Source organism: Phallusia mammillata, chromosome 6 (assembly GCF_965637545.1).
Source record: "Phallusia mammillata chromosome 6, kaPhaMamm4.hap1.1, whole genome shotgun sequence".
NCBI classification, from domain to species: domain Eukaryota; kingdom Metazoa; phylum Chordata; class Ascidiacea; order Phlebobranchia; family Ascidiidae; genus Phallusia; species Phallusia mammillata.
The window spans coordinates 10,442,207-10,469,875 of NC_137257.1; the positions used below are offsets into that span (position 1 = coordinate 10,442,207).

Below are 27,669 nucleotides of genomic sequence, written 5' to 3' on the forward strand. Positions count from 1 at the left end.
ACATAATTTTCAAATTACGATCTTGAGGACGAAAAAGTGCCCTGAGAACGCGACGCACATCTTATAATGGCTTGAAGTACAGTTGAAGAGTTTGACAGCACTTAGCACATTCTTGAAGTCGAGGACAGTTGCTTATTATCACAAAGCGCTGGATCTTATTTGAGCCGAAACGCTGTAGAAGTTGTGCAACGAATCGTATATTGGAGATGAATTCATAATAAACATGGTAGCATGTAAAGGGAAAACTGATTTGCTGTTTGTGGTTCTTTGGTTTGTTGTAGGTAAGTAATGTGACTAGCTTTCAGCTTTTGTTTATTATGACATAACCAGTAAGTAGCCAAGATAACATGATGTTTTACCTTTAAAGGCTGCAAAGGTTTATTCTATTTTGTCACATAACGGCAAACCATAACTTCTTGGGTCATTTTTGGTTAATATTTGAACATGCAAGATAGAGCAACTCGTTTAGGAAATGCAATTTCTTCATTAAACTGATTATTACATTTTAATACGAACCCATAAATATTACCTAAAGTTTCATTTTATTACATTTTTGTTGCAGGTGCTTCTTACTCGTTAAAGTTAGGCACTGGTACAGCGAGTATCGGTCCAATTTACATCAGTACTACTTCAGAAAACAACGGTATAAAAGTCAACGTTACGAATTTTGGAGGTATGGACAAATTTGAGAAAATACGATTTAATACATATTTGTTTGACTAAATAAGATAATTTATAGTATAAGTGTAGTTTTGTTACTTAGTCACATTATCACATGCTGAAACTTAATAATCTACCAATTGTGGCCTAAATTAATTTGTTATTTGTATGAAATAACAATCAAAATATGTATGTCTTACTCGTCTCCAGATTTGCAAGATGAAACAAATTCAGGAGATTTCGCAACAGGTATAGATTTTGCTTCATTCCTAATAAGGTTTGGTTTGCTAAAACGAGAATATGTTTATGACGACAACGAAGATCTGAATGTACGGAGATGATTTTCAGGGTTGGCAAGTTTTTTGCACAACAGACCGATTTGACCAAAGCTATCTTTGTGGCCTTGCGTTTAATACAGACACGAACATTCAGGTTGTGCGAATTTATTTAAACTGTGAGTCTTATGACGATTGGGTAGCAGAGTGTGAAGTTGCTTTATCATAGGTTGGCGAACACCTTTATTTGATAACAATCAAAGACAGTTGCATTGTGTGCTTTAGGTACTATAAAGTTAACCAAAATTAACCTTTAGGAACTATTAAGCGCTCATTTCAAACAAAATGATACCCTAACAACTTTTTCATCAATACAGTGCAAATGAGCGATTTTAATCCTATTAGTTTGTGAAGAGATTAATAAACTGCGCGACTTAAACCGTCCACGTATAAAAATTCCGCAAGCATCGAAAAAACAATTTCATACTTTTAGTTAATACTTAATGTTTTGTCCGGATATTTTTTTCTGATATGGAGTAAAACGGAAAGTACATAAATTGGCGGCCCGCAGTTTGTTGTTTCTATTTGGTCCTTTAGCCAAAACGGTCGCACAACTCTGTCCTAACCTATTTTTGAATATACAGCCACTGCTGATTTTGGAATCATGGATATGACTACCAACGTCGCCTACAGCACAAGTGAAAAGGAACCGAATCTTACTACTGTTTCCAACGACAATTTGTTCACAGACACAGCAACAACTGGATTTACCAACCAACCAGCTGTGTGGAATAATATACATGTTTATAACGCGTCGTACCAAACAATTACTGAGATACGGATTTACAGTGGAGACGGAACAACTCAAATAAGTGAAACAAGTACACAAATGACAAAACAAGACCAGTTTTCAACTACCCAGTTTGAGGTAACCACGCCAGTTGTGGAGTCGTGGACAAACTACTTCGGTCTTGAGGAAACAAAATCAAGTCCAAGTGCAACAGCCATGTTGATCACAGACACAGAAAAGGAACGAAACATGAAGCAAAACACAACAACATTTCAACCCGTTGTAACATCTCTTGATCACACATCAGTGTATTTAACCAATCGATCCAAGAACAGTGAAACAACTGCACCTCTTATTACAGCAAATTATTACATTACACAGTCAGACGCAGTAGCCGCAGAGGATTTCACAACATCAGTAACACGGGATACTTTTCCAGCGTTACTTACGACAGCGAATGATTTTGCTGCGACTACTTCAGCTACACATAAAGAATCTGTTTCTACAAAAGACAATTTTGATTTAAACCATACATGGTATGGAACAACTGCCGCTCCGGTTCAAGTTGTATTCAGAAATAAAACCGGAAACACCACTGAAAACCAAAGTACCGTGGCGTGCAAAAATGTGGGTCATGTGTTTGCCAGAGATAGATTTAGGCACAAGCGTCGCATTCCACAAAAAGCAGTGATTGAATTTAAAATAAACATTTCGCAAAAACTTGGCATTAACAACAACCGGAAAAGCGAACACTGCTTGCTCATACACAAACTCCTACAAGCATCCGAGGACCCCTTGGCAAGGTTGATTGGAAGATTGGGTTATGACAAAGAACCTCATTTCACATCAGGGGACGTGGTTTCAATTAAAGTCAGCCTAATTACAGACTTTGGCGTTGGTTTAAAAAATAAAACCAACCTTTTGCACAATCTCTATGCCAACGTTATCAGCCAAAATCTCAAAGCGCGTGGTATTATTGTTGTGCCTGGAAGCGTCAACGTACAACTGGGAGAAATAGGTAAACACTTAAGTTGTTGTGGAGTGCATGTCATTATTAGTTTGAGGATTTTGGACCAAGAAAATAGTGACAAATAACTAATAGTAACTGCTACAAAAACCGCATTTTGAGAGTAGATTTTTGTGAGCAAAAATATATTTGAGAAATCACTGTGTGAAGAAATCTATGCGTAAATTTCTTTTTGTGGTGTCTTGTATCCTACTTACACCAACTAAAAAGTGTCATATGTGCTTAAATAGCATATGGTCGGTTTTGCTGTGCGCAATTTTGGCATAGTATGCTACATCCAACAGATCCATGAAAAACTTATCAGTAAAAGTAATTTTCGTATGGATTGTTTTGCGTTTACTAACATGCATCTTCATTTCTTAGACTCTTCGCTTTTCTGTAGAGGTCGGTGCCATTCTAATGAGCGTTGTAGTTTGGTTGAGGATCGCTTCGCTCGTTGGGGCGTCTGCACATCAAACTGTCTCAATACAACTTACTGTACAAACGGAGGAATTTGCAAATATAACGACAACGGAAAAGAACAGTGCTGGTGTGGCATGTAATGTGTTGAACTGGTTTAAAGCATTCAAGTAGCCTTAAAAACTTAAAACTTAGCTTAAATAGTGTTAAATACCATTGATTCGTCTTTAATCCTAATTATTGACTTGTTTTTGCTAAATTTGAGTTAGGGGCTCTGTAAGTATCCTTAATGCCTAAGTCGTTCTAGGTAGTAAAGCACCTGCCGTTCCTCTCCATAAAAATCATTTTGGTTTTTCCAGGTGTCCTGTTACCACTTTCTGGTGGTTTCGAGGGGAGCGGTGCGAAATAGCGGAAAGTCAAGTCATGATGGCAATAATTGCTGGTAAGTTCATATCATCACCAAATCGTATGTGGCTGTGAACAATAAAAAATGAATTTTTAAATAACTTTTAGTTCTGGGCTCACCAACCGAAAACCCAACTAAAATTTAAGTTTTCACCTAAATTGGGTTTTAATGCTACAGCGATTTATGCTGCCTTACTGAAGAGAATTAGTGCTATATTAGTTATACCTAAGTAATGTTCATAATTTATACCAAACATGACCCAATTTACAAATCTGATGAACTAAAGAATACTCTGTGATGTTAGGTGTATGCTGTGCTCTGGTGGCGTTTCTTCTTTTATCAGTGTTGATTTGTATGGCACGGAAGGTTGACAGAGCAAAAAGAGGAAAAACACAATCTTGGATTCAAAGCCGAAAGAATCAAGCAATATTGTAAGATTAGCAAAAAATGATGTTTTAACACGTCTTGGTTTTAAAATCACTATGATAGTAAAGCTGAAGGGTACAAAATAACAGGTCGTAAAACAAACGTAGACGATATATTTTCCAATGGTTTGTAATATTACTTGTTTATAATGACCTGATTTTACCTGGACAAAGGAGTTTTGTTGCATTTCGACTTGTCTATTTTGTGGGTTGAAACCATAAGAGCCTGTTTCTGCCTGATACACAAAAGGCCAAGTACAAATCATTAAAACTCTTTGCTTAGTAACCAAACTGACTAATTGATAGTCTTTGTTAATATTTTGGGTGCAGTGATCTGAGTTCGAAGAATCATTCAGAGCGTACAGGTGTCCATCAAGTTCCTTTGTCGTTTCCATCACAAGTTTCAATTGGACTCTCAACCAACGAGGAAGCTAAAAGCCTTGACGACACTGACAGTTTGCCGATGCGAGCAAAGTGGAGCCCTCAGGTTATATTTTTTGTTTGACTATATGTGGAGCTAAAAAATGTCATTAAAAATCCAAAAAAATGTCAACAAAAATATCAACATGTCTAGATTAAACATGTAACTTACTATCTTTTTCTAACTTACATATAACAACCACAAACATAGAAAATCTTGTTAGACCAAAAAATGTTTTTCCAATTCTAATAATGTATTAAATTTTGTTGTGAGTTTTAAATACTCGAATGTTTTTAATATTTTTAAAACATTAATTATAAATCACGACATACCAGTTTGCGATAATTCAAGTTTACTTATAAATAATAAACAAATAAATTGAGTTCAGCACCAATTATTTATCTAGTCAGTTTCACACGCTAGATTTTGTCGACACATGTTTTCCTACAATATATTTGATGAATTCTTGCTTGATATTTTTAAATGTAAATCCTACACCACTGCAATGCTTAGAAATGTTTAAAAGTCCCTCTTTGCTTCCTCACCGCTGATTATATATTTAAGCTACATTACTTCAACGGCGTTGTTATTTATAGGGAGAAGGGCAACAGCTTTCCTTGGGGTTACTTCGCTTAAAACAGAGCGACCAAGAAAATTCTACACACGGCCTCGTTCAAGCGACAAGTTTCAGACGAATCAACTCCCGCGAGAGGGCAGAAATGAGCAGTTTGCACGGAGAAGTTGTAGAAGTGACTAATCACCAGGAAGAAGTGGACAATATGACGTTTTGCAACACCATGGTCTGATGTGTGCTTTACGTGCTTTAAGTGCAATGAATAATAAAAATAGTAAAAAAATGAATAATTTTTTTAAAATTATTTCTTGAATAACAATTAAAAATTGGAAGATTTCATATCGACAAAGTCTGTTTTGTTTGAATTTGTTTACTTCTTAAATAAAACTCTTATAAATGGTAATTTGAATTCTTGCTATCCCACTGTTTTATATTGATCCTCGTAGTCGCCATTAAGTGTAGACCAAACGCTAAAGCCGTACAATTTGTTAGTTCATTTTATTCACATAGTGAATTACAGCTAGACACTTTGCCTTCGCCGTGGTTTGACGCCTGTTATAACAAAAGGCAAATATGGATTTGAAGCACTTTGCAGGTAGCTATTTCTCGGAGTTCCAATTGATGCTTGTTGATGCGCATTGATCTGTTGAAATTTGGTTTCACATACCACTGAAAATAGGCCTATACGATATAACAAATCTTGCATGAACGTAGCACATCCACATCGCACAATGCTCCCAGTTAAAGTGAAACTATCTATTTCCTAATGGAACGTATATTGCATTTGTTTAAACGAAACTTTTGAATGCTTGAATAGTGGTTGTTGAATCAAGCTTTGGATTTTGTGGACCAAACACAAAGTCGTCTTCAAGACAATTTGCATGGATTTGGGATTCAAAAACTATTCAAACTTTATTAATACAAAAGCTCCACGTAACACTATTTATGTATTCATTTGGGAATAAAGCAAATTTTGTTTTCATCCGATTAAACTTGTTCGGATATAGTTGTTGTTTTGACTTTTTTGTCTTTTGTAACAGAAGCGTGGATTGTTCCAATTAGCTACATAACAACCTGATCACTGTAAAAAAAGCAATCACTGTACCAATTTAAGTAAAACGACCGATGAAACTGGATGCTGCAACGGCATACAAGTATACTGTTTTGTTGCCAAATGGTTTAAAATTGCGTCATGCTTGGCTGACCGCCTGCACTCAACTTCCGAACAAAAAGTGCGGGAATCTTGTGCCTAGCGGCTAGACTAGAGTGATTGTTACTGCGGCGCGCTTAGCTTAGGTAAAGTAATAAAAGTCGAAAGAAAGAGCTTACAACTTGGAAGTAAGTTAGATATTAATTATCACTTACATTTGTTTTGTTGAAAAGAAAACGTTTTTGTAATAGGCCTATATTTATGTAAATTTTGTGAATGGGAAAGGGTGTATGCCATATGATGTGGTAATATGGTTTATGTTGTTGTTGTTTTTTCAAAACAAAATTGATATTAAGGCACTGTTAAGGACCAAAGTTTGTTTCCCCGTGCATTTTCTTTTAGTACCAAATGTATATGTGGTAACTGCCTACTGGTAACTAATGAGAAAATGATGTGGATGGCTGGGCTCAATTATCTTAAGTAAAAAATATGATAAAGTGGAATAGTGTCAAGGTTGTAGCAACTTAAAGGCGTATCCCAAAGCTTTATTTTAACATATATTTACCTACCAGCATTTTGAATTTTGATACATAAAGCTATCAAATCAACCTCATGCAGAAGCTAATGAAACAAAGAAGAAACATGCAAAGGGGTATCACAACAAAAAATAGTGGGAATGCAGGCCTCTCTTTTAAAAAGACTATTTTTCAAAACACATATGCAAGAAGAAAGTTGTATGATGAAAAAACATAGGTATGTTTTTATGATTATCCAGCATTGCCTGTTTTTATATATGAATACTATATCAAATGTAACTATTCAGATTTTCTCTTAATCTTAGGTTTTGCTGTATGAATTATTATCAAAAAAATCAACTCTTCTATGAAAGATTATTGGTGAAATGAGAGTGATTATACTGAACAATATTGAACCCTCCAACGGACAGCATTGGCGATCACTGTTGATGACAATAACTGAAAGTGGAAATTATTCTAAATGTGATGCAAAGGAAATAAATTTTGGAAAGAAGTCTGATTGCAATGCTATGATAAATTATGACTAGCATATTGTATGATGAGGTATGTTGTTCCTGTGTTGTTGTTTTTTCATTGATTGAGCCAAAGATATTTTTATTTAACTTAGATTTGTTTCTTTAAGTCTATTTTTGAAATACAGCTCAAAAAGGTTGAAATACAGCTCAAAAAGGCAGCTCAACAGAAAACGTTTTTATTTTTGGAATTAAGTCATGTAAGCAGTGTTGGGATTCAAATGTTTGTTTTTTTCAAATGTTCTATCACAAAAGTCAAATTTTTCAGCCGGTTGTGTCCGTTACAAAAAGTCCCTTGACAGTAACCAGGTATGCTTATGCTAACTGGTCTGCTCATCTCATAATATTTCATAAGCCGGTTCTATAGTGTTGGATTAAAATTTGTCCCCAGCTGAATTTAAAAGTTGTTCTTTTATTTATGCCTCACTGAGTTTGATGCATGACTGATTTTGCCATGTGGCAGTGTGCCAAGGTGTCAGTTAACTTCTTGACCTTGTGTCAGTGTTTAGTTGCAGTTGGTGTGTGCAGTGGTAGTTGACTTGATGTTTAGTCTGAATGTGTTCATATGTCAACTATTGTATGTTTATTCTGCTATTATGTTTATTAATGTCCTGTTTTAATTCTATTTGAATAAGCAATAAGAATCAGTTTGAACACTGATTAAAAAAAAAAATTTAACATGGTAGCAGAGGATGGTTACTGGCAAGGCTCAGTGATGGTTTGTGAGTTGCCTCCAAGATTTGGCGATGGCACCGCTTATTCCAGTTGGAGGAATAAAGTTGAAATGTGGCAGTTGGTCACAGCTGTTCCAAGGAAGGAGCAGGCAATTCTGGTTGTGGAATCGTTGGAGGGCAATGCTAAGGCAGATAGAGCTGTATCTGTATTGAGAACCAATTTTTTGCATCATGAGAATGGGATGGAGAGGTTGCTCACCCATATGGATGCCGTATTCGAAACTGAAAAGGTGGATGAAGCATATGCTGCTTACACAGACTTTTCTAGTTTTTTGAGAAAAGAAGATAAATCTGGCAATCCAACCAGATGTTGGATTTGTGATTCGACTATGCATTTGGCACATGTATGTCCACATGGAGATGGATTACATTGTGTGGAGGATGCTGTCAAAAATGTTCCTGCTGAAATTGACCAAGGTGAGGGAATTGAGATGACACTAGCAACTGATCTATCTTACAGTAGTATGTCGGTGGTTGAGTGTTCATGTTCTCCCATCTCGAAGACAGCGTGTACTGAAGCTGTGTGTAGTGAAATTTTGGGACAAGAAGGGACAGTTGTTGCAGTTCAGCATGATACGCACATTGTTAAAGCTCATGTTTGTCAAGAGCAGTTGGCAATCAAGAAAGTCTTGGATCAGTCTGGTCAACATAGGCCGACTTCTTGCACTGAAGATAATTGTAAAGATTCAAGTAAGATTGCAAACCCTACATCACAAGCACATATTCCAGATGATTGTTGTGATGTCAAGACCAAAGAAACACAGGTTGATTTTGATGCTGAAAATGATTTGACCTTTTTACAAGAAATTGTTGATGAAGTTTATCATTTTGATGTTAATATTCAAGCAGTAAAGAAAGAGGAACTTAAAAGTTGGAAACGAAGGAAGAAAAAGGTTTTAAAGTTTAAAAAAGAACAATCACAGCATTTTAAGTATGTTGACTTCTAACCAGAAAGCACCCTGGATTTTTAAGATGGACTTTCGTTAATTCATCTTTGCTTTCTCATGTTGTTCTAGTGCTTTTGTTCACAGCTAATCTTTGTCATTGTGTTTAAAGTTAAAAAAAGAAAAAAAACATAATGAGTTTGTTGGATTAAAATTTGTCCCCAGCTGAATTTAAAAGTTGTTCTTTTATTTATGCCTCACTGAGTTTGATGCATGACTGATTTTGCCATGTGGCAGTGTGCCAAGGTGTCAGTTAAGTTCTTGACCTTGTGTCAGTGTTTAGTTGCAGTTGGTGTGTGCAGTGGTAGTTGACTTGATGTTTAGTCTGAATGTGTTCATATGTCAACTATTGTATGTTTATTCTGCAATTATGTTTATTAATGTTCTGTTTTAATTCTATTTGAATAAGCAATAAGAATCAGTTTTAACATATAGAACTGGTGCGAACCGGCTGAGTCCCACCACTGCATGTAAGTATCATTCTTTTTTTTATCAGAGAATGCTTTTTGTAGTAAATCTCATTCATTGGTGTGTATTGGTCTCAAGATAGTAATTTACTTTGTATTGTTTGTTAATAATATTTGAATATTCAGGGAAACAGGACATTTGAAGATATTTGGGAATTGTCAGCAATCCATCATGGTTGTATGCGGAGACATTTCTTTCCCTTAAGAAGAACCCTGGTTTGTGAGCCACTGCTTACATGACTTAAGCCCTATACTGAGTGTGAATGGTATTGCGGGAAGTATCACAGCCTTATTCTTTTTGCATTTTATTATGTTTTAAACTATGAAGACTGTCCACATCTTGACAAAGATTCAAAAACTTTGCATTCAAGTATTTCTATTTGATATTCAAGTCTCAACTACGTATGACCAATACGAGAGTTGAAACTTCAATTTGACAATTTGGACAAAAAAATATTTCTGTCGGGTATGACTGTATTTAAAGTTTTAAACCAACCAGGTTTGGGTAAAACTACCTAAGAACAATTTTGTCTGTCCCCCACCCAAGATACCAAAAAAGTTTTTTAAGCCCATATTGAGTTAAAACTATAATTTCGAGGGATTGAGAATGATGCAACAGTTTATGTTATATTCGATCCAGTTAATCGAGGCATTTCATATAGTTTCGATTCGTTTTAAATTGGTGCTCTCATTCCAAACGTTTTAGTCACTAACCTAATGGTATTACCACCCTGTGTCTTCATTATGTTTTCCTCAAGAACTTGGTACATGTTCTTGACCTACTTGCTGTATATATTGCCTCATTGCTGTACATTTTCAATATTAGATGTAAGCTCCTATATGGTGGGTATTTCATTCTCGTCTTATCAACATCAAACCTTGATGAGGATTTCGAATATCGATTTTGCTGCAACAAAAGGCATATGCGGGCAATCGAATGCAATGATTGCAGCACGGTGTGATACGACAGAGGTAGCAAAATTTACCAAAACGTACGGGACCCAAAGAAAGCTGAGGTACGGTACGGTCCTTCGTCGGAGCGTACGAAAAGCGCACCGTGCTGGTACGACATTTTTGAATCGTTACCATTTGTAGATAAAATTAAAATTGTCCGAAACTTGAATTTAAATTCTTTATGACATGATTTCATCACAAAGTCACTGTACCAAACAAGTGCTCAAAGTTTATGACGTCACTGCTTCATATTTTGTGCCTGACCGCTATGCAAAAGGAGGGTTACACGCACTTTAGACCTATTATTAAAACGGGCACATGACAACAACAGACGTTAACCCGGCCTTTGTAATTGATTTTTCAAGTAAGCTAGCCATCTCTTTTTCAGCAATGATTTACCTTGAAAAAACATGCTGTTGAAAATTACGCACAGTCGCCGCACGATCTTATCGTAAAACCATATCAAACTTTTATTTCGAATCAGCTGGTTTTGTAGTGGGCCCGTTTTGTAGTCGTAAAACCATATCAAACTTTTATTTCGAATAAGCTGGTTTTGTAGTGGGACAGCTTGTTTAGACTCCTCTCCTTTGAGTCAATATCATAAAATTTATCCAACCTAATCGTGATTGGTTTATTTCAAGCTGAGTTGTAAACGGGCCTGAAATTGGATCCCGAACCCGAATCGTTTTTGAGAAGCCGGTTTAGGCCCGAAAGTTTGATTGGCAGGCGTATAGGCCTACATTAAAGCCTCTGAAAAGATCCAGATAACCAAACAATAGACAATTGGTCTTAAACAAGGCGATTTGGGTCTGTTTGACATTAGGTCAGGTCTAGCAACCGGCTACAAATTGAGCCAGTAAAACTTATTCAAAAATTATCCTGACACGAAGTGTAAAGTCAGGCCCGAATCAAGCCTGAACCCGGCCTTACTTACAACTCTACCGTACTATTTTCCTCAGTGGAATGATATAAATTAAGTTGATATCGTACACCCAAAGTACTTTTCCAGTGTCGGAGTAATCCAAACGTTTGAACGGTCACAAACTATAAAAAGTTAAATTTTTGTTTATTAAATTTCCTGTTTCTAGAACTCGCCTTAGGAGGTATAAGGCAACTTAATTAGCCGAACGCATATAGAGCTTCAATCACATCCAAATGCTCAAACGGTAGTGTCTGATTTACGAAAGCCCTTTTTTGTGTTACCAACTCGATACTTAAGGCGAGTTATAGGCTACTTGTTTTGAATGCTGCAGATTTTAATAAGCAAATCCCTTTTGAAAACAAAGCTAGAATGTATCGATGCTGAAAACTACTTTCGCTCTCTTGTAATTTCCCATCAGTAACAACCCACTTCAAGAGATTAATCATATTAAGTCTCTAAGCCAAGTTATTTGTAAAGTCCAACTTTGTAATCTCATTTGTAACCATTTCCGCTGCAACCATCGTCAGTTAGTCGGTGCCCAAAGGAGAAAATTCCTGCCAAGTAGGCTAGTAGCTTAAACAAGAAAAATGCAAAACACGGGACTCCTGCAATCAAGCTGCAAAATAATGTTTGCTAGGTAAATTATAGATAAAAACTTAGTTTATACTTTATATTTATACGTTAAAATATTTCCCGGCGAACTTTTAAATTTACTTCAAGCTAATCTTTCAAAAATGTATTTGCTGATATCTCAACCTTGTCTCTAATCGGTCTTACAAATCGCAAAAATGAATAAAAATTTGTAACTGGGTTTTGCCCTTAAACCTTTATGCAAAGCCCCTATAAAATCTGGCTTTCAGCTACCTACCACTCAGCCTGCGCAGCTCGGTTGGTAGGGCGCCAGCCCAGAATACGCGCTTGGCGTGGCTTCAAATTCTACCGAATTTCTTAATTACCAATACAATAATAGTCCAAAGTTAGTATTTAAATGCAGGGTTTTATACGTACGTGTTCTTTCTTCTGGCGCTTGAATCTATCCCACAGGGTTGCTTCCGGTAGTTTATCTTCCTGTCAAACCCTCCCAACGTCTCCATCCCAGTCGTGTTTACTCACAATGCGCCAATCTCAGCTTCACATAACACTTTATAATACACTGCAGCCAAAGCGCGTTCAGCCATTATCCACCCATTGTGCCCTCCGCTGATTTGCGCCCCATTACGTTATAACGCTGAGCAGCTTTATTCCGGCTTGGTGGTTGTTTTAGTGTTACTGTGTCGCTATTTTTCTTTTACCAAGCGAAACACACTCTCAAACTCAAATCACTAGACTTGATAACCCTTGTATTTGTTCTGCGTCTGTGGTGTTTTACGAAATCAAACAATAAATTAAGTGAAAGTACTAAGACTAAGCTGTTTCGTGCTAATTTAACCATAACTTTAAACTCATTAATGTCTTGATCGTTTTTATTGCAGTTGTGAATATAAGAAAAAAGAAAAGTATATACAAGACAAAAATCGGGTACGGTAATTCGTTCCAGTCCGTCAACAAGTTCAATAATTTAAATGAGTGTTATTACGACGGTGGGATACAAGTAGTTTTAAATTGATTTTTTTATAATCTTACTGTAAAGTAAACTAATTTTGGTTAACGATATGCCTAAATTGCAAAATACGTGTCTGACAACGCCCTTATGCGTTGTTAATTCAGTTACTGGCTCTAATTAGTGCTTAGTAACAAATTTCCCGGTTAGTAAGGTCTGGTCATTGAGGAACAGAGAGTCTCGCCAGCAGCAAACATCCAGGATTCTTGAAAGCTGTCGTGTGACACAGCTTGAGTGGCAATTTGTATCAATGCGTTATTTTGCGTTGCTGTTAAGTCAGCCAGCACCGTAAAATTTCCATTGCAATTACCATATTCAGTTGGATAGTGATGAAATGATAATATTCCTGCCAAGTAATAGCTTGAACAAGGATTATCCTTTTCAAGCTTGCAAAACACAGGACTCCCGCTGTAAAGCTGCAAAATAAAAGTATGCTAGGTAAATAACTGCATTAAAACTTAGTTTATACTTGTTAAGAAAACTCCTTATAAATTCAGTTTAAGCTATTCTTTAAAAAAAAAACTTTGGCCGATAGCTAAAATATTGGCTTAAACTAATGCAAATTATTCACTGGGAGCGTCATGAAGTCATGAAGCGTTTGAATACAGACTCTGCGTATCTTAGTACAATTTGAACGAAGGGACCGCTTGAAGTTGTGCTCGTTCATGACCAGACAAGCGATACGTGTCGACTTACAGCGACCTCCCCGTCTGAATTGGCTTCTGCCCTTGGTACAAATGTAACCGCAGGCTTAACCCATGCCTTACTACGTTGAAAGGTTTGCGAGACTGGCGTGATTTGGTATGACGCCCTAATAAACCGGGCGTATTATAGTACCTTACAATAATCAAAATTCTATTTTGTCAGATTATGTGTAAGATTTTAGAGCTATTGTTTTGTTGCAGTATGACCATAAAAGACAATCTTTCAAGGTGTTAACTAACCCTACAGCCGACGGTTCGTCCAGCACCATCACTCGCACAAAGCATGCTACCATCGGACGTGTCAAGTCTACCTTGCAAGCATGTATTGTCAAAGTCAAGTTCAACCCTGGTCCACTGCAACCGACTTGAGCGGCCTGTAGGGAAAAATGTATGTTAGAACAGATTCCTTCAAAAATAAATTTGCGTTTTTTCCGTCAATTTCACCCTGTAAATATTAATATTAGTTGCTAATTAAAAATATCTTTAAAATGTATTTAGGCAAAGGAAAAAAAACATGATTCGATGTAACATCACCGTTTGACACAACAGAATTAAGTTATTTTGTTTCCAATGTTTGTATTAAACAATGTGTACCTCGTTTATTTAATCCATGTCCTATACCATAACAGACCGGATCAGTTTGACGCATGGGTCGTAGTCGGAGGCAGATGCGTTGATTTGTAACTTCTTGTACCAAAAATAGCAACGCAAAATCCCTCCTATGGCGTTTGAAATTATAAAAACAGCTTGTTAAACAACCTAGAGTCACGCAACATCCATTTGGAAATAAACACTTGTCATCTACTGTTTCAGAATCGAGCAATATTATGTTTGTTATTCTTAGCAAATAGATAAGAATCGTTTAACTTATGATTAAACAGAGTTGCAGGCCGGGACGCACTTTTTGGTTCAGGTTCGAACAAAGTTTAACGGGTTTGGCTTGAAACAGAAGTAATCCAAGCCTGACTTTGCATTCGGTTCCTTTTTGTCACATCTTCTATATTTTGGGTCTGATTCCCGTTTGTTTGTTTAAAAAAAAAACAGATAAATGCCGTGTTTAATACTTGCATCTTAGGGCTTGGCCCCAATTTTCAGGCTCGCTTAAGCTTTGTGGCCAAGCCAAAAACAAGTCTCATTTAGTTGTCGCTGTTCAATTGTTTTGGCCCTTATTAAACTTAACCCATTCACCTTCTAACATTCGGCCCAGTCCAAGTATCTTCTCTATGGGGTGTTTGATCAGTGTCTTCCATGTATGCCCTGTAGACAGATTTCAGCTCGCCCAGTTTGCGTTGTCTAATTCCGTCCATGTTAATCATGATATCTACCTCACCCACAGTGACGCGTAAATTTTCAACTTCTTCGTGTCTATAGAACAGAATGCAAATCGAATAAACCATATTTGTAACAATTATGAATCATATTTCCGGTGAGTGCCATTTGGGTAAATGTTCGCAGTTGTAGGTTGCGCACAAACCCAGACAAAAAAACGTTTGTGTTGCGAGTAAGGATGTTTTTAGGGGCCGCGATTAAGATTCTTTATTCCAGTGTTTTTGTTCTTTTTAACTCCCCCAAAGAGAGGTTTTTTTAAAAAAAATAAAAGCAAATACTGCAATCCCGATATAGCCTATACTTATTGTTCATGGGATTTACTACAAAATGCATTTCCGGATTTGGGAAAGCATTTAATGCTGTATACCAGTGGTTCTCAAACTTTTTTTTGTTGCGACGCCTCTGGAAAAGTTTTCTGGACTTGCGACGCACCAGCAAATAAAAGGTAATGAGGAAACTTATCAATAAACAGTTATACAGCACTTAGAGAACAATTTTAGCCTTACTGTTTTTCGACAAAGTTATAAAACTGCACTCAACACTTTTAGTGCACCCGGCAATCACTTGCGCACTTTTGCTAATTGTTTCAATTATTGCGCACAATTACATTGTCTTGTCTGCTGCAAGGCCTCAACAGCATCAATAACGAATTACAATGAAAGTAGTGTTTCAACTTACGCACAATATAAACTGATGCACAAAATTTACTGCTGCAACTCATGCACAACAATCACTTAAAACTTTAGCTAACAATTATACGTTATAACCACCTCAAGCATTTGCTAGAAAAGTCGCCTTTGTTACTTCACATAATCAAGTTTAATGCCCGCCAAGCGTCGCCCCAGACACGCGCCTATCACGCTCTTGCTGCTTGTACTGTTTGGTCTCGACGTACATTAACGGACAGCCGCGTTTTTGATCAAAAACGTTTGAGGTAAATTTACGTCAATCCGCACTCTACGCAAAAAGTATTTGGACGTAGATATACGTTAACCGCACTGAAACCTCATTTTTATGAGATAAACTGAGTTCAGTCACGAAACAGAAATATTCTGCGACGCCCTTGGAAAATTGAAACGACGCACAGTTTGAGAACCACTGCTGTATACGATAGTATAAATCTAAGCGGATTATAAAGTTACAATGTGATATTTAAACTGATTATTCCTTGTTACTAATAATTAATTAACACTGATTCCATGGTGATACATTTAGCATTGAACGAAACTTACTCTATGCAATTTGCAGCAGTACCAATAACCTCTCCGTTTAGTAAAGCTCCGCCACAGATGTACTTCCATATTTCCCGAATTCCGTTAGGTCCGCGGTGGGTATATCTGTTTGTGAAAATGGCCACTGACCAAGGAAATTGGCCGAGAACTGCATATTGTCCGCTTCCAATTTTATGTGTTATGTTGATATCACAGTTTGCTTTAAACAAAAGCGCAATTTCCGATTGACCTTATTTTAAAAACAAAGTTTATCTAAACTAAACAGTTTAAAACACGTAGAGCTACTACCGTAAGAACTCACAGTAGCCAGATTTAGAATTTCCGATAGGTGACTCAACGGAGGGCAGGCGTTTACAATGACAATAATTGCTACGTCAGCAATTTACAGGAATTTGCGTACTCAGCAATTATTGTCACTGCAAACACCTATAATCCGTTGCGCCATCTATCGGAAAAACCAAAACCTGGATGCTGTGAGTTCTTACTGTAGTAGCTCCACCTACAAAACAAAGATAGTCAACAAACAAAAAAGAAGCACGTGTTTGCCCCAAGGCTAAACTTTCTAAACTTGTCATGTTCTTTGCAAATATGGCAAGCAGTCTTAAGCAAGTGTCATTTCTGCTGCCAAAGCTTAACTTACCCGCTTGCCTAGCCCTTTTTGATCTTCTTTTACAGCATGTTTGTCCGCAGGAAACACATTTGAAGTCGTAGCTCATCGTAAAGTCGTTCGACATATCGTAACCTACATTTACAAAAATATGCAGGAAAACGCATTACATTTCTGGACGAGTGGTTCTTTCATACTGTGTGTCGCGTTATAATTGTGCGACAATATTCCCTCTTAACATTAGATAAAACCCATCAGTTCGGAGTTTCATCATAAGTGCCATTGTACAGCTGTTTGCCTTGTATTTGTTTTTAGTAAAACGTGCACCGAAAAAAAGTTGTTAGTTTGCCACAAATAAGTTAAAGCTCCATTGAAAGAGTATTAAAAACTTTACAGACCTGCAGGACATGTTGCCTCTCTCGATCCAGACAGTGTGCCTCTTTTTCTAAAAAACCTGTTAAAACATTGTCAAGCTATATTTATTACTGGACAAACAAACAATGCTGGTAAGACATTTTTGTCGTAATTGTGACAACAAAAGCAGACAACGTCCGAAACAGATTTAACTTTTAAATGTTTTCTTGTATTTCTTTTAAAAGTGATTGAAAAATATATATTGTACAATATTTTGATTTCTCTAAAGATAGGCTTGGCTACAATTGCGCACTTTCAAAAACTATGATCGTACTATAGAGAGGACTGTTTAATTGTTTCAGGAGAAAGGAATCATAGGCGGGTTATTAGCCTTTAATCCTATTGAAGTTATTCATTGCTGCGCGCATGGTTTTTGAGATAACCAGTCAGCCAATATTTAATTAGTAAAATAAACAAATGGCATATTTAAAGTTAATTTTTCATTTCCCGTCTGGTTGTTTGTAACAAACTTTTCGGTCCTACAAAATACAGTAGACAAACATTTTACTTACCTGAATCGGTTTGTCGCTTCCACCGAAAGAAATATGCTGAAAAGTACCACTGCAAACAATTTAAGATGACCCATTATTGCCCCTAAATTACTGTACACAGTTATTTAAGAAATTTCAAAAAACGTAAATACCGGCTGAGTATGCAGCCAAAGTGCAAGATGAAACAAGGTTTATGCCCAGGAGCAAATGTTTTGACTTTTTTTTCAAACACTAGAAAAATCTCAACCGAAATTATTGGTTCGTTTATAAAAATCAACTTTTTCGCTGTGCAATAGCGGACGAAAATCTCGGTTAAAAGATTGATATTCAACTACCTTAACGCCTGCGACATCTTATATGTTCCTACGCTTCAATTCTGCAGACTTTCAATATACAATTACTGTTTGGATACAAAACTAGATTACATCGATACTGAGAATTCGCCCACTATAATCCGATTAATTTGTTTGGATAACGTTGGTGTTTTGACTCTCGTCTTCGGTAACAGAAGCTTGGATTGTTCCAATTGGCCACATAACAGCCTGATGTGAAAACGACTATAGTTTTTAGACATAGAGAATCATACAAACATCCGTGTTAAGATGAATACATTCACTTGAAAGCTTTGGAGACCGGCTTGATTCGGTATCACGCCTTCAACAGGCTTTGTGTACTATGACACATCTGTGTTACATTAGATTCAGTTTATACTCTCTTTTTTTGCTCATTTCGAACAATGATTCTCATAAACATATGCATGCATTCCAAATAGATAAATGAAGTTTATATCATTACTAATCATATTAATTGTGAGATACTGTGAGGTCAGTGTCGTAGCAGGCCGAAAATTTTAACGGAAAGGAACTAATGTGTGAAATTTTTTTTAATACTTTTCCTCTTTACAGGACTTAGACTAGCTGAACGTATAAAGAGCATCAATCACACCACATATTATCCGTTCGAACGGTAGAGTCAGATTTACCAAAGTCGGCATATTTGTTAACCAGCTAGACGCCTAAGGCGTATTATTTTTGTTTTGAATGCTGCAAACTTTCAATAACCACGTCCTTGTTGAAAACAAAGCTGATACCGAGAACTTGTTTACTCTCTACCTTGTTGACTTCCTTCACTAACATTGATTTGCAAGTAATAGGTGGGATCGAATAACAACGCAATTCCACAGCATAACAGTCATTTTAATCCAACCAAGTCTCTTCAAGTCGGTTTTATTTGTATTGACGAATTTCGTTATCTTATGTAGCTGACTTAATCAAGCAGAAATCACATACTTTCTGAAAAGATTTTTATCTTTCGAAAATTATTTAAATTTGACCAGTTAGATGCAAATGTTTAATTAGGCTCGGAAAAATAAATTTTAAAGTTCCTTTAATAGACTCTTTAATTGCTTGAAATTTATTACAGATGTAAACAAATAAATAAAATCATATTTACAAGGCAAAAAATCATGGTTGGCAATTCGTTTCAGTCCGTCAACAAGTTCAATCCTCAGTTTGTACAGAGATGTACAAACGACTATACTATTGTAATTATAAATGTACTTAAAGCAGTTGTAGAACGCGAACAGGACAAAATAACAGTAATTTGCGTAATTAGGGATATATCTCGGATTCGGTGATGCGAGGGCTAGTAATGAAAAGTTTCAGATTTATTGATTATACTGAGTAAAAAATATTCTCTTTAATAATTTCTTGTCATTGACGAGCAGAGCGCTTCGTCAGGCTCAAACATATAAGATTCCTGAATGTCATCGTGTGATGCTGCAGTTGCCGCAATATGAACCAATGCGCTACTTCCTGTGGATGTTAAATCAGCCAGGACCGTAAAATTTCCTTCGCAACCTTCTGCAGTTGGTCGGTGCCCAAAAGAAATAATTCCTGCCAAGTAATAGCTTGAACAAGAATCATCCTTCTCAAGACGGCAAAGTACAGGGTTTCCGCTGGCAATCTGCAAATATTTGAAATATTGGCTTACGTCCTTGGTAAAAGTTAAAATGAGATTTTTTTAACTGGGATTAACTGTGAAGCGTCCATGCACTCCAGCGTTATAATACAACTTCCAGCTACCTCCCGCCATCCTCGATTTGGCTTCTGTCGCTGGTTTTTTTTCAAGCCCATGTCTTGCCACTTGGGAAGGCTGAAGAGATTTGATATTACGCCTTATGTAGGTCGGGCGTACTATACAATCTTACAAACAAATAGCCATAATGTTTTTCAGCTAACAAATATGTTAACGCTATTGTATATTTGCTGTATTCCCTTAGACAATCTCTTTAAGTTTTGACTTACCCTACAGCCGACGGCTCGTCCCGCACCATTGCTGGCACAAAGCATGGTAGCGTCGGACGTGTCAAGTTTACCTCGCAAGCATTTGTTGTCAAAGTCAAGTTCAACTTTTGTCCATTGTAACCGACTTGAAATGCGACCTGGGGAAGATATGTATTTTAGAGAGTTACCAAAAAAATACACCCACAACTAATATTGTCTCCTATTCCCAGCAAATTGACTCTCTGAGTAGCATAGTTTTTGAGCTCCAGGTGTATTGCACTTTTGTAACATAGATATTGATTGTATAAAATTGTACCTAGGTAAATGTTAAAAAATAGTTTTATGTCTCACTTGTTAACGTTACCTTTTCACAGAATACAGCTTAGTTGTTAAGTTTTTAATCCGTTTTAACTTTTTGGGCACATGTCTGGTATTTCCACATTTAAAAAACAAAAAAATTAAAATGCATTGCGTGGTGTCCTGTTTTATTAAACAATGAGCACCTCGTTTATTTAATCCATGTCCGATACCAAAACAGACGGGATCAGTTTGCCGCATGCTTCGTCGTCGGAGGCAGATGCGCTGATTTGTCACCTCTTGTTCCAAAAACAGCAACGCAAAATCCCTCCTATGACGTTAAAATGTTGAAAATAACTTAATCTACAGAGTTATAACAAAGCGGGTTCATTTATGGCCTGACTTTGCACTCGGTACCTATTTGCCACCCCTTGACTAACTTTCGGTTCCAATTCAGGAATGCTTTGTTCAAAAAAATCAGATTTTACGCTTGCTTACAAATTTCTGCCCGATGTCAAAAACTTAAAAATAAACCATTTGAGTGTCACTGCTTAATTGTTTAGGCGCTTTTCATTTACTTAACCCACCTTCTAATATTCGGTCTAACCCAAACATCCTCTGCATACGGCCTTTGGTCAGTGTGTTCCAGGTATGCCCTGTGGACACGTTTCAGCTCGTACAGTTTGCGTTGTCTAATTCCGTTACTGTCAATCTCAATATCGACCTCACCCACAGTGACACGGAGATTTTGAACATTCTCGTGTCTGTATTTCAACAGAATAAACAACTTTTATACCCGTTCATTATCCAATTTTCCTGATCAATGCCATTGGCGTAAATGTCCAAAGTTGTGGGTTGAGCACACACCAAAGCCAAAAAATGTTTTTGTTGCGTGTAAAAAGTACTTTTTCGGTTTCGAGTAAGATTATTAACAAAATTTGTTAAAGTAAATCGTCGTTATTTATTATTATTATTATTGATCATCGAATTTACTGCAAAATGTATTTTCAGTTTTTGAAGCATTTGATACCAAGTTATTATATCCAAACGGAGTTTGTTTGGAATTACTAAGTGATTTTCAAGCTGATCATTTCTTGTTAATAATAACAATGGATCCTTATTTGTAAATGAAACTTTTCAATTCAAACTTACTCTATACAATGTGCAGCAGTACCAATGACATCTCCGCTTAGTAAAGCTCCACCGCAGATGTACTTCCATCCCGTGCCGGTATTTTTAAAAATGGCTACCGACCAAGGAAATTGGCCACGAACTGGGTTTAGTCTACGTCCTGTAACAAATAGATGTTACTAAAAAAAAACATTGCATTCCCAGCTTGGATTACAATTACTAGACTTCCGTTTTATTGTGCTAAATAAATTTGATGTGTTATGTTTACTTCATAACTTGCTTTTAACAGATGATGTGTTTCTCAGTTATGTGTAATTGAAAAGCCACGCTTCATTTTTATATGAATACGAGGTACATTCGGACGATTTCTTCAGTCTAAGTCAGTATCATTGCTTATCTTCGTTCAAAAAATGTTTAATTAAGCAAATATTTATTTTCAAAAGACACTTACACCAAGGGAATTTGTAAATTATTTAGCAAAAAGAATAACTCCAAAAATTACTATAAAACAATCGTACCGCCTCCGAACTTCAAAATGCCAAACAAAGATAGTCATGCAAGATTAAAGCACGTTTTTACCCCTTGGCTAGACATTTAAAACTTGCCTACAACCTTGAACTAGCGTTCTGCTCTTTGCAAATATTGTAAACAGCCCTGAACCTAATTGCTTTTGTTGCAAAATTTAAACTTACCCGAATCCCTAGCAAGTCTCCTCCTTGTTCTCTTATTACAGCAGGTTTGTCCACAGGAAACGCATTGGAAGTCGTAGCTCATTGTAAAGTCATTTGAGGCAACGGAACCTATACGTGCATAAAAAATGTGCGGTAAAACGCATTGAATATGTGGATGAGTGATTCTCACATGTTGTGTGTCGCGATGCCGGTGCGCGCTACAACAAAAAATTCATTGCGAGAATGCAAGGCAACACCAGACCCTCTTAACTTTACATGAACCCATTACTTTGAAAGTGCATGTTACATTTCTTTTGTATTTTTGTGCATTTGCGGTTCTCACATTTGACGCATCACGGCATTGGAACCAACGAAAATTTTCGGGTCTTTCTTAATTTTTGTGAGAGCTCCAGGGAAAGAGAACTCTGCGTGAATTAAAATTGGTTTAGGTTTGTGTATATCCTACTAACCTGCAGAACATTTCGCCTCTACCGTCGCTGGCTGTGAACCTATGGGTGGAGAAAATCTGTCAAGAAAATTTTCAAGCAAAATGATTGATGGACAATCGAAACAAAAGGGTAAAAAAAATAAATCAGAAATATTACAACTAAATCAGACAACACCCGAAACGTTTTTCGAGATTACTTTGTGGCAATAATTACCTTCATATGCTTTTCTTTCGAAAGACGTTAAAAAATCAAACCACATTCTGCAACACTACGTTTTCTTTAAAATCAGACCTGTTAAATTTATTTCCTACTGGAGATAACTGTTCATTTGTTTAAGAAGAAATGAATCTGTTCATTTGTTTAAGAAAAAAACTATGTTTAGCCATTAATTATTCAGCTTAGTTTTGGAGATATTTTCATTTTTTTTTCACTACTTTGATGTTTGTGGCACATTTTCGGTATTACTAAGTACAGTGCAAACACATTCACTAACCTGAATCGGTTTGTCGATTCCACTGAGAAAAGGATGCTAAGTAGCACCAGTGGGAACAATTCAAGATAACCCATTCTTAAATCACTCTGCAAATGATTTTTAAAGAAATTTCTAAAAAGTAAAAATCAACTGCTAAAATTTCTGTGACTTAAACCTGTAACCAGTTTGTCGTTTTCGTTTTCTACCCACATGTGGTCGAGAAAATTAGAATTGGATCGAAGATTCTGATATTGCAAGTATTGCAATGCTCGACTTGACTATGGTGGCTCAATATAATTTTAATACAGGCGGATTAACTAGTGCGCTCACATTTTGGCTTGTGTCAACTATCTACTGCCAGTTGATAGCATTGAAGTTCAGCTACTTTCAAGAACATTCCTATAAACTCAGTTTTTTGTTTGCAACCAAAATGCAAAATAAATAAGGTTTACGCATAGGCGAAACTTTTTCGACTTTTTTTCAAACACTGTGAATATTTTTCTACAGCCGGCAAAAATCTTAAATCATTGACTCACTTATAAACGTCATCTTCTTCGCTGTACGATAGGAACAAAAATCTCAACAATGCGTTTGTCTTTAGTTGATATTCAACTACCTGTATTAGGGCCTCACACCTCTTATATATTCTATCTCTTGAATGCTGCAGACTTTCAATAACCAATTACTGTTTGGATACAAAACTAGATTACATCGATACTAAGAATTTGCCCACTATAATCCGATTAATTTGTTTGGATAACGTTGGTGTTTTGACTCTCGTCTTCGGTAACAGAAGCTTGGATTGTTCCAATTGGCCACATAACAGCCTGATGTGAAAACAACTATAGTTTTTAGACATAGAGAATCATACAAACATCTATGTTAAGATGAATACATTCACTTGAAAGCTTTGGAGACCGGCTTGATTCGGTATCACGCCTTCAACAGGCTTTGTGTACTATGACACATCTGTGTTACATTAGATTCAGTTTATACTCTTTTTTTGCTCATTTCGAACAATGATTCTCATCAACATGTGCATGCATTCCAAATAGATAAATCAAGTTTATATCATTACTAATCATATTATTGTGAGATACTGTGAGGTCAGTGTCGTAGCAGGCCGAAAATTTTAACGGAAAGAAACTAATGTTTGAAATTTTTGTTTAATACTTTTCCTCTTTACAGGAATTAGACTAGCTGAATGTATACAATGCATCAATCACACCACATATTATCCGTTCGAACGGTAGGGTAAGATTTACCAAAGTCGGCATATTTGTTAACCAGCTAGACGCCTAAGGCGTATTATTTTTGTTTTGAATGCTGCAGATTTTCAATAACCACGTCCTTGTTGAAAACAAAGCTGATACCGAGAACTTGTTTACTCTCTACCTTGTTGACTTCCTTCACTAACATTGATTTGCAAGTTATAGATGGGATCGAATAACAACGCACTTGTATAGCATAATAGTCATTTTAATCCAACCAAGTCTCTTCAAGTCAGTTTTATTTGTGGTGACGAATTTCGTTATCTCATGTAGCTGACTTAATGAACCATGAAATAATATACTTTATAAAAAAGCTTCTTATCTGTCGAAAACTGTTTGAATTTGACCAGTTAGATGCAAGTTTTTAATTAGGCACGGGAAAAATAAATTTTGAAGCTCCTTTAATAGACTCTTTATTGCTTGATGAAATTTATTGCAGATGTAAACAAATAAAATCATATTTACAAGGCAAAAATCATGGTCGGTAATTCGTTCCAGTCCGTCAACAAGTTCAATTGTCGTTTTGTACAGAGATGTCCTTTCGACTATAGGATTGTAATTAAAAAGTTACTGAACTTTTGTGGAACGCGTGCTGTAAAACGCGAACAAGACAAAATAACAGAGTAGTTTTCTTAAATAGGGGAACATCTCGGATTGGTGATGCGAGGGCTAATAATGAAAAGTTTCAGATTTGATTATTATACTGGGCGATAAATATTTTCTTTAATAATTTGTTGTCATTGACGAGCAGAGCGCTACGTCAGGCTCAAACATATAAGATTCCTGAATGTCATCGTGTGATGCTGCAGTTGCCGCAATATGAACCAATGCGCTATTTCTTGTGGTCGTAAAATCAGCAAGGACCGTAAAACTTCCTTCGCAACCATATGGACGGTGTTTAAAGGAGAAAATGCCTGCCAAGTAGTAGCTGGAACAAGGATTATCTTTTTCCAGGCGACAAAATACAGGGCTTCCGCTGTCAAGCTGCAAAATAACGTTTTAAAAATCTGTTGTTCTTATCATCTAAGATGTCTGACAAAGAAAAAAATTGCGTCCGAAATTACATCCACGTATTTATTTTAATGTTCAAATCTTATAGGTTTTAATTTAAGCAATGTATTTTTTTACTGTTATTTTTCTAAATGCCCATTCCCCCTTCCTTTGAGGACTTGAGCTCCTACGATTCGCACACATGGTTACAACGATTACTTGCATTATATTCGACATACCTTACAGCTGACGGTTTGTCCCCTGCCATTGCTGGCACAGAGCATGCTACCGGAGTCGCCAAGTTTACCTTTCAAGCAGTTGTTACCAAAGTCAAGTTCAATTCTTGCCCTTTGCAGTCGACTAGACATAAGTCCTGTACAAAAAAAATTAATCAGTTTACACTTGTTATTTTAGCACAAACTGTTCACAACTTTTTTGAAGCTTCCTTTGACAACGTACATAACCTTTGTTTATGGGGGGGAAACAATGCTAAAGCACATTGGTGATGTTTCTGCTGGACAGTGATACAGTGAGGTCGAGTGAAACATGTATTTTGAATGCCACAGGTAAACGTAACTATTTCAACAGCTTTAGCATAACCTTTTACAGCATATTTTGAACTAACGACTTGCCTTCTTTGTTTAGTCCATGTCCGATGCCATAACAGACCGGATCAATTTGACGACTATTTCGTCGTCGGAGACAGATACGTGGATTTGATACTTCTTTTTCCAAAAACAGCAAAGCAAAATCTCTCCTGTGACATGTTATAGTAATGTTTGAATTTTCTACAACACAATAAGCAATGTCAAGAAAACATTATGAACAGTTCCAAATTTTAGTTCAAAAGCTTTGCACAGCAAACTGTACAAAGCAATAAAAATACAGACTGTCCGAGCACGACCAACCACGGAAAATAAACTTTTCGCAGAGACTGTTTGATTTGGCATTTTCGAATTAAATAGGCTTACCTTCTAACATTCAGTCCAGTCCAAACATCTTCTCTGTGGGGTGCTAGATCAGCGTCTTCCATGTATGTCCTGTGGACAGGTTTCAGCTCGTACAGTTTGCGTTGTCTAGTTCCGTTCTTGTCAATCTCAATATCAACCTCACCCACAGTGACACGTAGATTTCGAACATTCTCGTGTCTGTGAATTGTAACCAAGGAAATAGATCAGTTTTATCGATAAAAGACGTCAACACGTCTAAATAATAGGAACAAACATTTGTGTCAGTAGCGTTTAGGAACCAAAATGTATGATTACGAAAACGATTTCACGAAACGAAAACTGCCCGGACGCGGCCAATTGCAATTTGAAAAAAATGAATTTCGAAATAAATACCATTTTGCGAATTACAAATTTTAGAACCGACGTTTTGCAAAGAAACTTGAGATTGCACCAACGTAGCTTTAAGTGTCATGTTTAGAACGCACAAGTGGTTCAAGCGGTTTCGCTAACCACCACACCAACGTCAAAACTAAGCACAACTTAATTTAGAAATGTGCACGACTACTCACAATTTGATAAATCGCCACACTTTATTTTCTAATGCCAGAAATGGACTTAAAACCAAAATGCAATTAAAATGTCAATGTTTTCAAATAGGCTTATTAAATTCCCAACTTCAAAATTTGGAAACGGCAACGATCCTTCTTTCTCCAATTTATGTCCAAACTGTACTCAAACGCCGCGTTTTTATAGACTTTTAACAAAATTTAAACGAAACTTACTGTATACAATGTGCGGCAGTTCCGATAACGTTCCCGCTCAGCAGGACACCACCGCAAATAAACTTCCATCCTTGGCCCCTGTTTTTTCTAAAAATAGCCACTGACCAAGGAAACTCACCAGGAACTGCATCTTGTCCATCATCTGTAGGTAAACGAAATTTCGAAACATAGGTAAAGTTTGGACTGAAAATATTTTGTTTTGGTTGTGCCTATATCTTTAATGGTAAAAGATTCATTCCTCATTTCTGTTTTGTGTGATTTGTGAAAATTATATTTTTATCCAATCCTACATTTTCCCAAAATTTTTCCCAAATTATAATTCCGCACGTTGGACACAAAAAGGCCAATGTAAAAAGCATATTGCGCTAAAATAATCCAAAGTCTCCGACCATAACCTTGTATATGGTCGGAAACGAATTTTTATATTCTTGACCATAACCTCGTTACGAATTTCGAAACAAATTTTGGACATATCTTTTGACTACTAGATGTCAGTAGAGGATTGCAAATAAAAAATGTTTCGAAATTTGTTTCGAAATTTTAAATGTCGTAAATTATACACTTGGGGTTTCTAAGTACAAATTCACACTGCATCAATTTTATGTGAATAAATGCATAGCGAAATTCCCACAATATTAAGCGTAGTTTCACCAATCAATTTCCAGTAACAAATTTGTTTCCAGTAACAAATGTGTTTCAAGTAACAAATTTGTTTCAAGTTTTTGAACGCTGCAGTAATATGCCACAAGGTGCAACAATATTTCAAGTTTTCAACGCTCGAGTGAAGGCATAACTTCT

At 36.5% G+C, this 27,669-nt stretch overlaps 5 protein-coding genes across 8 annotated transcripts; 2 read left to right on the forward strand and 3 right to left on the reverse strand.

The window, feature by feature from the left end:
* On the forward strand, window positions 1-5,248 carry LOC145232908 (uncharacterized). Its single transcript, XM_080097580.1, has 9 exons — window positions 1-281; window positions 563-673; window positions 871-909; window positions 1,580-2,743; window positions 3,116-3,281; window positions 3,511-3,593; window positions 3,862-3,988; window positions 4,313-4,469; window positions 5,000-5,248. The coding sequence occupies exons 1-9, from the start codon at window positions 224-226 to the stop codon at window positions 5,207-5,209; spliced, it is 2,115 nt and encodes a 704-aa protein (XP_079953706.1). The 5' UTR covers window positions 1-223; the 3' UTR covers window positions 5,210-5,248.
* Window positions 5,249-6,181: 933 nt separating this feature from the next.
* LOC145233011 (uncharacterized) lies at window positions 6,182-12,604 on the forward strand. 3 transcript variants are annotated; one of them, XR_013860993.1, is made up of 4 exons: window positions 6,182-6,315; window positions 6,746-6,880; window positions 6,969-7,206; window positions 9,447-12,604. XR_013860993.1 is itself a non-coding variant. In XM_080097675.1 (3 exons), the coding sequence occupies exon 3, from the start codon at window positions 7,855-7,857 to the stop codon at window positions 8,854-8,856; it is 1,002 nt and encodes a 333-aa protein (XP_079953801.1). In that variant the 5' UTR covers window positions 6,216-6,315; window positions 6,700-6,880; window positions 6,969-7,854; the 3' UTR covers window positions 8,857-9,283. The 3 variants fall into 3 exon arrangements, 2 of the variants coding, with proteins under 2 accessions (XP_079953801.1, XP_079953800.1); XM_080097675.1 differs by lacking the exon at window positions 9,447-12,604 and having other exon boundaries at window positions 6,216-6,315; window positions 6,700-6,880; window positions 6,969-9,283; XM_080097674.1 differs by lacking the exon at window positions 9,447-12,604 and having other exon boundaries at window positions 6,216-6,315; window positions 6,969-9,283.
* Window positions 12,605-12,641: 37 nt separating this feature from the next.
* LOC145233010 (serine protease 55-like) lies at window positions 12,642-17,839 on the reverse strand. 2 transcript variants are annotated; one of them, XM_080097672.1, is made up of 8 exons: window positions 17,595-17,839; window positions 17,067-17,122; window positions 16,702-16,803; window positions 16,062-16,260; window positions 14,689-14,865; window positions 14,095-14,219; window positions 13,741-13,874; window positions 12,642-13,212 (listed from the first exon to the last, which is right to left on the reverse strand). In XM_080097672.1, exons 1-8 carry the CDS (start codon window positions 17,666-17,668, stop codon window positions 12,943-12,945), a joined length of 1,137 nt encoding a protein of 378 aa, XP_079953798.1. In that variant the 5' UTR covers window positions 17,669-17,839; the 3' UTR covers window positions 12,642-12,942. The 2 variants fall into 2 exon arrangements, with proteins under 2 accessions (XP_079953798.1, XP_079953799.1); XM_080097673.1 differs by having other exon boundaries at window positions 13,111-13,212; window positions 13,812-13,874.
* Window positions 17,840-18,748: 909 nt separating this feature from the next.
* On the reverse strand, window positions 18,749-23,707 carry LOC145234710 (venom protease-like). The gene is made up of 9 exons (XM_080099435.1): window positions 23,415-23,707; window positions 22,900-23,010; window positions 22,428-22,483; window positions 21,979-22,086; window positions 21,308-21,446; window positions 20,743-20,919; window positions 20,362-20,486; window positions 19,880-20,016; window positions 18,749-19,538 (listed from the first exon to the last, which is right to left on the reverse strand). Exons 2-9 carry the CDS (start codon window positions 22,971-22,973, stop codon window positions 19,272-19,274), a joined length of 1,083 nt encoding a protein of 360 aa, XP_079955561.1. The 5' UTR covers window positions 22,974-23,010; window positions 23,415-23,707; the 3' UTR covers window positions 18,749-19,271.
* An 865-nt stretch (window positions 23,708-24,572) lies between these two features.
* Window positions 24,573-26,561, reverse strand: LOC145234246 (uncharacterized). The gene is made up of 5 exons (XM_080098995.1): window positions 26,545-26,561; window positions 26,111-26,287; window positions 25,772-25,896; window positions 25,379-25,512; window positions 24,573-25,133 (listed from the first exon to the last, which is right to left on the reverse strand). The coding sequence occupies exons 1-5, from the start codon at window positions 26,559-26,561 to the stop codon at window positions 24,873-24,875; spliced, it is 714 nt and encodes a 237-aa protein (XP_079955121.1). The 3' UTR covers window positions 24,573-24,872.
* Window positions 26,562-27,669: the final 1,108 nt, after the last annotated feature.

Excerpts from the sequence above, each read along its gene's own strand:
- LOC145234710 (XM_080099435.1), bottom strand. The coding sequence starts at position 22,973 with ATGGGTTATCTTGAATTGTTCCCACTGGTGCTACTTAGCATCCTTTTC. Across the intron at positions 22,484-22,899 it reads GAATCGACAAACCGATTCAG|ATTTTCTCCACCCATAGGTT; the intron begins GTTAGTGAATGT and ends TTTTCTTGACAG. Across the intron at positions 20,920-21,307 it reads ACTGCTGCACATTGTATAGA|ACACGAGAATGTTCAAAATC; the intron begins GTAAGTTTGAAT and ends GTTGAAATACAG.
- LOC145232908 (XM_080097580.1), top strand. The coding sequence starts at position 224 with ATGGTAGCATGTAAAGGGAAAACTGATTTGCTGTTTGTGGTTCTTTGG. Across the intron at positions 3,282-3,510 it reads AACGGAAAAGAACAGTGCTG|GTGTCCTGTTACCACTTTCT; the intron begins GTGTGGCATGTA and ends TGGTTTTTCCAG. Across the intron at positions 3,989-4,312 it reads CGAAAGAATCAAGCAATATT|TGATCTGAGTTCGAAGAATC; the intron begins GTAAGATTAGCA and ends TTTTGGGTGCAG.
- LOC145234246 (XM_080098995.1), bottom strand. Across the intron at positions 25,897-26,110 it reads ACTGGACTGAATGTTAGAAG|GAGAGATTTTGCTTTGCTGT; the intron begins GTAAGCCTATTT and ends AACATGTCACAG. Across the intron at positions 25,513-25,771 it reads ACATGGACTAAACAAAGAAG|GACTTATGTCTAGTCGACTG; the intron begins GCAAGTCGTTAG and ends TTTTTTGTACAG.
- LOC145233011 (XM_080097675.1), top strand. The coding sequence starts at position 7,855 with ATGGTAGCAGAGGATGGTTACTGGCAAGGCTCAGTGATGGTTTGTGAG.
- LOC145233010 (XM_080097672.1), bottom strand. The coding sequence starts at position 17,668 with ATGGGTCATCTTAAATTGTTTGCAGTGGTACTTTTCAGCATATTTCTT. Across the intron at positions 16,804-17,066 it reads AGAGGCAACATGTCCTGCAG|GTTACGATATGTCGAACGAC; the intron begins GTCTGTAAAGTT and ends TTGTAAATGTAG. Across the intron at positions 14,866-16,061 it reads ACTGCTGCAAATTGCATAGA|ACACGAAGAAGTTGAAAATT; the intron begins GTAAGTTTCGTT and ends TCTGTTCTATAG.